Source organism: Macaca nemestrina, chromosome 16, assembly GCF_043159975.1.
Source record: "Macaca nemestrina isolate mMacNem1 chromosome 16, mMacNem.hap1, whole genome shotgun sequence".
Taxonomy (NCBI): domain Eukaryota; kingdom Metazoa; phylum Chordata; class Mammalia; order Primates; family Cercopithecidae; genus Macaca; species Macaca nemestrina.
The window spans coordinates 89760749-89768207 of record NC_092140.1 but is presented as its reverse complement, the minus strand read 5'-3'; the positions used below and the strand labels follow the sequence as shown (position 1 = coordinate 89768207).

General features: G+C 40.7%; 1 protein-coding gene across 13 annotated transcripts in view; it reads right to left on the bottom strand.

The window, feature by feature from the left end:
- Positions 1–7459, bottom strand: part of LOC105486040 (SMAD family member 9) — a 505567-nt gene that overhangs the window by 430174 nt on the left and 67934 nt on the right. For 2 of the 13 annotated variants that reach the window (XR_011614900.1, XM_011748707.2), the window contains one exon: positions 161–3827. The exons of 6 other annotated variants lie outside the window; for them this stretch is intronic. Coding sequence is in view for 5 of the 7 variants with exons in the window: in XM_011748707.2 (XP_011747009.1) it covers positions 3819–3827 (9 nt within the window). In the remaining 2 variants the exon portion in view is untranslated. 5 more of the 13 variants (XM_011748700.2, XM_011748705.2, XR_011614899.1 and 2 more) reach the window with 4 other exon arrangements.

Sequence of the window (7459 nt, the reverse complement as noted above, 5' to 3'; positions counted from 1 at the left end):
GGTGTTTAATCAAAACCACTACCTAATTTCTCTATAGCATGTGGAATTTAACATCCCATTTTCAAAATAGAATGGTTTAAAATTAATTGACTTAAGATGCTGCAGACCCACATACAGTGACTCTTCTATGAGGTTTACAGGAAAAATGAGCCAAAAGACATATAGGTACGGTATTCTTTATTATAAACAATCAGGTAACAGTGTAAGTGTGCATTTGATGGATAACTGAAGCCAAGTTATAATAGAAAGCATGACTTCACTCAAATAGAAAGTTTCTTTGTTGTTGTTGACCTGTTTTACATTAATTTGAATTTAACATATGCTAGGATCACCTAAACTTGTCATACAGTTCTGCTATTAAAATCCTAACAGGGAAAGACAAAATGTGAAATGCATGTTATAGTTTGCTTTATTTGTTGAATATATATATATATATATATACACACACACTAAATATTTGGGACACATTCAAAGTTAAGCAGGTGCTTAGAGTCTATCAAGTGATATTTATGAAATGTTTTTGTTGCTGTTTTGTTGCTGTTATGGGAACATCCATATCCTCAGAAGACAATAAAAAAGAGGATTCTAAATACTAGATGGTTGGCTAACTTTTCCTGATTTATACTGAGTGTAAAACAAAACAAAACAAAACATAAGGTATATGTGTTAAGTAGTGACATCTTTATAGTTCCAAAACAGTGGCAACTATTAAAATATCATCCAGCTAAAACAAACTTTTCACAATTTTTTAACAGAAAAATAATAAACCAACAACAAAAACTGGTAAATGTTCTGGGTGTTGTTGAGCAGACCAAAATGTTACTACAGTGTTCTCTGTTGTGTGATCCTTGTCCGTGGCAACCTTAAATATGTGCCACAGTGCTCATGTTTAGAGGCTTAGCTGTCTGCTTCAATAGTTATCCTGGAAAGAATGCTATTCGGTTTTTTCTTTTATTGTCTACATCAAGGAATGAGTGCTAAATGAGCACATTTAGAAGCCTGAAATCAAATACTGCATTCATTTTTTGAAACTCTTGGTAGCAAAAGAAAAAGCTGATTAAAATATGATTATGTTACATGACTAAGGGGTTAACTTCTCATCACTTCTAAATTCTTCAAATTTTACAAGCATCTTAATAAAGGCTTTTGATGAGACATGACTGGTGATGATCATATGTGCCAATTTAGTAATTTATTTGTCACAGAAAATTCAGGTTCACTGCAAAATTGTGTTCTGGCTTCCCAAAGCTGCAGGGAAATAACAAGTTTTTTGTTGCTTGATTTTTGTTTAGAGGCAGGGTGTCACTTTGTCACCCAGGCTAGAATGCAGTCATGTGATCATAGTTCACTACAGCCTCAAACTCCTGGGCTCAGGTGATCCTCCCACCTTGGCCTCCCACAGTGCTGGGACTACAGGAATGAGCCACTGCATCCAGATTGTTTTTTGTTTTTAATGTCATTTATGAGCCACCAGGTTAGATTAATTCTGTAAAGGTATAAGATTACCAGAGGAGGCCGGGCGCGGTGGCTCACGCCTGTAATCCCAGCACTTTGGGAGGCTGAGGCAGGTGGATCATGAGGTCAAGAGATAAAGACCATTCTGGCTAACATGGTGAAACCCCATCTCCACTAAAAATACAAAAATTAACTAGGCGTGGAAGCCCACACCTGTAGTCCCAGCTACTTGGGAGGCTGAGGCAGGAGAATCGCTCGAACCCGGGAGGCAGAGGTTGCAGTGAGCCGAGATCGCACCGCTGCACTCCGGCCTGGCGACAGAGCAAGACTCTGTCTCAAAAAAAAAAAAGATTACCAGAGGATAAGTTCGATAGCTGGTAGAGAGATCATGAAAGCTATGTTTGATCTCTGGAGCAAAAGCTGTGTTGAAGTTCTCCCATGGAATGGTTCCCATATGAGACTCACCATATTAATGCCTTTTCCAAGAGAAGGGGAGACAGAGAATTATTGGAAAATAGGGAAGCAAGGAGAGGAACAAAACCCACTTTGAGAAATGGAAGAAAAGTAGCATTTATACAAGGAACCATTACCTGACTCTGCAGAAGAGCAAGGAAATAAAAATTTCAAAACAGAGATAAGAAATCAATTACATTCTTTCAAGCTAAAGACAGATTGCATTGTTTTGTTTTAAAAGTTCTGAAACATGATGATGTCTGTACAAACAGATTCACTATTAGATTCTTGGCTCCATGAGGGCTGGGACTGTCTTCTATTTACATTTGATTCTACAGTTCCTAACATTGTACCTGACACCTATAGGTAGGTACACAATACATAGTTGATGAACCAATCAACTACAGATTTTTCTAAACACTACATGAGCCACATATTACGTTTTTCAATGTAAAGTGTAATAATTCTTTTCTATTGTGTATGTATGAAAGTTTCTATTAGATAACACTAGTCATTGTAAGAGGTGACAGTAGTAGCTCAATCATATAACTTTCTCACATGATCATTTCTACCTTGAATACAATTTAATTAGAAAAACTACCATGTGCACTAATGCTAGAAAGAGTTGAGCTAAAATGTATACATGAAGAAACTTCTTGGATTACTGAAGTGCTGTCTGTTACAAGCATAACTGCTATCTTAAATTGTATATTTTTAAAGAGGGTGTGAAATATTTTTCCAAGCAATGTAGTGTTTAGTGCATGGCAAGTATGTATATGAAAGTACCTGGAAATTTGGGGATTTTCCTCCCTCATCTAAAGTAAAATAAGAACATGTTTTTAATATTGTGTATATTTTTAAAAGATATATTATTATTCATTACCACTGTTCCCCAGAAATTATAGACGATTATGAAATTATTATCACTTTACTTGGGAATTTATTTCCAGCTATGAGACTTCAGATAATCACTGGAGACACTAGGTTAAATAACTCATTGATCCAATAATGTGTCTAGATCTTCTCAAAGTCTTTACTGTTGATTCAGTAATCTGCAAAGAGTTAATATTTGCCAAGAGGCAAGAAAACGTGGCAAAAGAGTGTCCTTCCCAGGAGACTGGAACGTGGGAAATGAGAAAGTGTAAGTCGACGTGTGACACTTTTCTCCAACCTTTGCTTTCACCTGCTTCTTGACACCAGACTGAAACAAGTGCTATTCTGGCACGCTGCGCAGACTTGAAGTTTGCAGGACGGCATGACATGAACAACCAGGACAACAGGAGCCTGGTCTCCTCTGTGGAAAGCAGGAGTCTCCCTGGGTGGCTCTTGGAGCAAGTTCTGGTCTTATCTTGTAATTTGGGAAACAGCATTTCATGCTATCTTTGTATTTATTTTCCCATATTAGACTCTGTTTTTACAGCGGTAGACTGAGGGAACATGACTTTCGGCTTCACAGTTTTTTTTTTTCTTTTCCGATCACAGTTTGTTTAAAATGTACCACTGAATATGAACACAGGAGCCCAGCTACAGGTATGTCAACCTTAGAAATAAAGTTTCTACGGATTATCTCATTAATTCATTGTACAAGCTTTTTTTGTTTTTTTTTCTTGCCAATAGCACTAAAAGTGACATCATTTCAACTGGAGGGGTTTCACTGCTTTGTTTCATCTGAGTGATATTTGCTCTAGTGCTGCTAATACCTGACTTTTGCTGTATAAACAGTTTCAGTGTTTCTGTGAGGCCACACAACATGCTTTATAATGACATGGCTGACTAAAGCTGCCTTTTATTCTGCTAACACCCTGCAAATACTGTTGACAATACTGCCTCTCAATTGTTTCCTCCCACGAAATCTGCTGCTTATAGCACAGGCACCAAAGGCCTGCTTTTCCAATTGCACTGTGCTGGCATCAGGTTAACTAGAAAGCACAAAACAAACGGTGATTAAAAAAAATAGGAACAGTATACATTCTGTGTATTTACACATGTTTTTAGAAACTTCAGTTAGTTGCAAACCTGAAATGATACAAGCCACTCCCTGCAATAGCCTCCATCCTATGGAAATGCAGCTTAAGACATGACTGTTAAGACACTGAAGAAATGGGGTTATGTGGAGAGCCCATCTGAGTCAGAACTTTGTCCAGCCACTGCAGCGGCCCATGAAGATGAATCTCAATCCAGCAGGGGGTGCTGGTGACATCCTGACGATGATACTCAGCGCCCCAACCCTGAAAAACAAGAACGGAGCTGAGTGATGGTGCTACACTTACACTCAGCCTCCAGAGCCCCAGGCACAGCTCAGCAGGGGCAGAGCCCATACTCCAGGGTAGCTCCTGAGACCTGAGACAGAGAAAACATGGCCTCTACCTTCCTGTAAACACGGGTCAACTCTCGCACCAACCAGATGCCTTCAGATGAATCCAAATCAGTGCATTCCCTCACAACTGAATACTCGGATCTAGAGAGGTTCTGGCACTCCAGTCACATGGGAAGCATTGGAAAATCATTTTCCCTTCCACAAAGGAAGAAACTTGACCTTTTGTTCACCCCTTCATGCCCACGACAGTGTTTTGCTGGTTACTGCAGACCAGTGACTGGACCTGAAAGTCGTAAAGACAGAACTGGAAGGCGCTCTTGGTTTTTCAGGGCTGATTATCAAAGCTTGCTTGTTCTCTCTCGTTCTCTCTCTCTCTCTCTCTCTCTCTCTCTCTCTCTGGTTCACCTGGCAATTTCCCTTTTATCACCATTCAAAGGAGAGACAGTAAAAAAATTTTTTAAAATAATTTGCATATTTTTCTCTATATGTTATACACCAATGAAAACATATTTCAAAATGAAGGGATATCACAGCCAAGTCAATCAGTTTTGTGACTGGGAGTGATTCTCTGTAGAGTTTTTTACAACTTGGATTTCAACACAACCATGCTGCCTGATCACATTTTACTTTCACTACTGAGAACCTCAAGGGGACCTGTGATGTCCCCAGCAGTCACAACCTACCCTCCAGTCCCCTCTTTCATGTCCCCCTCCTAGGTGACTGCTCCTCCCCACTAAAACCTCCAACTCCTTTTCCCCTGTCCATACCTGCAACTGATGGATTTATTTTGTATTTTAACGAGAAAAAGGAAGACATCAGAAATAAGAGTTTCCACAGGACCTGCACCCACATACTTGGCCTTTCTACCTCTTACCACAGATTAATTATCTACGTTTCCAAATAAGCTGATCCACCCACTTATGCACTCTCAGACCTGCCTTCCCAGAGACATCATTCCAGCAAATCTTCTCCTCCTCTCCTGCAATCTTTTGCATCTACTATATCATTCCCGTCAACATATGAACACACTGAAATATCTTCCATCTGAAAGATACTTCTCCACCCCCACCAGCTACTACCCTATGTCTCTATCCCCTTTCTGGCAAAAACCCTCAGAAGAGTCATCCACACTGGCTGTCTCAGTTTGTCTCCTTCCATTCTCTCTTAAATCCATTCTGATCATTTCACCCCAGCCGCCAACAAAACTTTTCTTGTCAAGATCAAAAAAGGCCTTCATATTGTAAAAATGAATTATTAGCTCTCAGCCTTTGTGTTACGTGGGTAGCATTTGATTTAGTTCATCACACCCTCTCATCAATGCACTGTTTTTTCTTGGCTTCCAAAGCACCACACTTCTTGGTCTTATTACTACTTCACTGGCTGGTCTCTCAGTTTTCTTTGCTGATTCTGTCCCTTCTGTCCCATCTTTAAATGTTGTAGTGTCCCAGGGCTCGGTCCTGGAGCCCCCTTTCTTCTCTTTTTATTTACTATTTATTATTATTATTATTACTTTTGAGACGGAATCTGGCTGTCACACAGGCTGGAGTGCAATGGTGCGATCTCGGCTCACTGCAACCTCTGCCTCCCAGGTTCAAGTGATTCTCCTGCCTCAGCCTCCCAAGTAGCTGAGATTACAGGCATGTGCCACCACACCTGGATAATTTTTGTATTTTTAGTAGAGATGCGGTTTTGCCACGATGGCCAGGCTGGTCTTGAACTCCTGACCTCAAGCAATCCACCCACCTTAGCCTCCCAAAGTGCTGAGATTACAGGCGTGAGCCACCACTCCTGGCCCTTCTGTTTAAACTCAAACCTTTGGTGTTCTCATCCAGACTTAGGGAGTTAAATACTGTCCCTTTGCTGACAATTCCCAAACTTGTATTTCGGGCCCAAATCTCTTTCCCCAAATCCAGACTCTTACATCGAACTGGCTACTCAGCAACTCCACTTGAATGTGGACAGACATCTCAATACACCTGCATCTTCATCTTGATTGAAGGCAACTAACTTCATCTTCCTCTTTTTCTCACCCCCACGCCTCATCCGCCTTCACAATTCAGAATCCTTCCACTTCTCACAGCTGTACTGGATCCCTCCAGGTGAGGGCGACTCTCATCTGAATATTGCAATAGCCTCCTAACTGGTTTCCCTACTTGCAACCTTGTCTGTGTAATACCTATCCTCCACACTGCAGGCAGGGCGATCCTTTAAGAACAGAAGTCAGATCATGAAAATGCTCTGCTCCGATCCCTGCAAAAGCTCGCCACCTCCTGAGAGCCACCGATAAACTCCAAGGAGTGGCTCAGGAGGCCTCGCTGTGGTTCCCTGCAGCTGCTCTCATCTCGCTCCCCCTGCTTATTAGGCCCCAGCCACACTGGCCTGCCTGCTCTTCAGAATTTCCAGGTGTACGCTGTTGCCTTGCTCTTCCCTCTGCTTCTACTCTTCCTCCAGAAGTCCCTGGGCCTAGCTCCATGTCTCCTTCCAGTCTCTGCTGACCTGTCACCTTTTCAGTGAGGCCCACCCTGATGTGCAGATGACTCCACTGCCCCCGTGCTCCAATTCCCTTCACCCTGCCCCACACTTTCTCTTTCCATCCTTCTTCTGTGTTATGGCTGTTGTTTATTATCTCTCTCTCCTTCCTAGAATATTGGTTCCCTGAGGGCAGAGATCTGTGAGTGAACATTGCTATGTCCCACACGCCTGGCTGCACATGGTAGGTGCTCAATAAATATTTGTTGACTGACTGAATGAGTCCTAGAATCGGTAAAAATCAGAGCTGAAAGAAACCTTAAAGAGATCTGATCCATTAGCCCAGTGGTAGCTACAGTTGCTCATCTCAAATGTTTAAAAAAATGATCTATAGTTACATTTACTATGTATTTATTTTAAAAGTTCCTGCAGTATTAGGAACAGGTTTGTCTTCTGTGTCAATTGTGTAGCTTTATGAATTTAAATATTGCCTATCTGAGAAATGTATCTAGTTATCAGGAAAATCAGATTTGTATATAAGCTTATATTTAATTAGAGTGAAATAATTACCTATGAGATATTGGCATTTCATCCTAATTTTAAAAACACAGACCTGGAAAAAAAAAAAACTGTATGATTCAAATGATGCCCTCTGCCGTTTCTAAAGCAACAGAACATTTGAAAAGATTTCCAAGTTATTTGTTAATATAACTTTATAATAGATGCTTTTAAAACACTAAATTTGGATGAAACTGCTTTGTCACC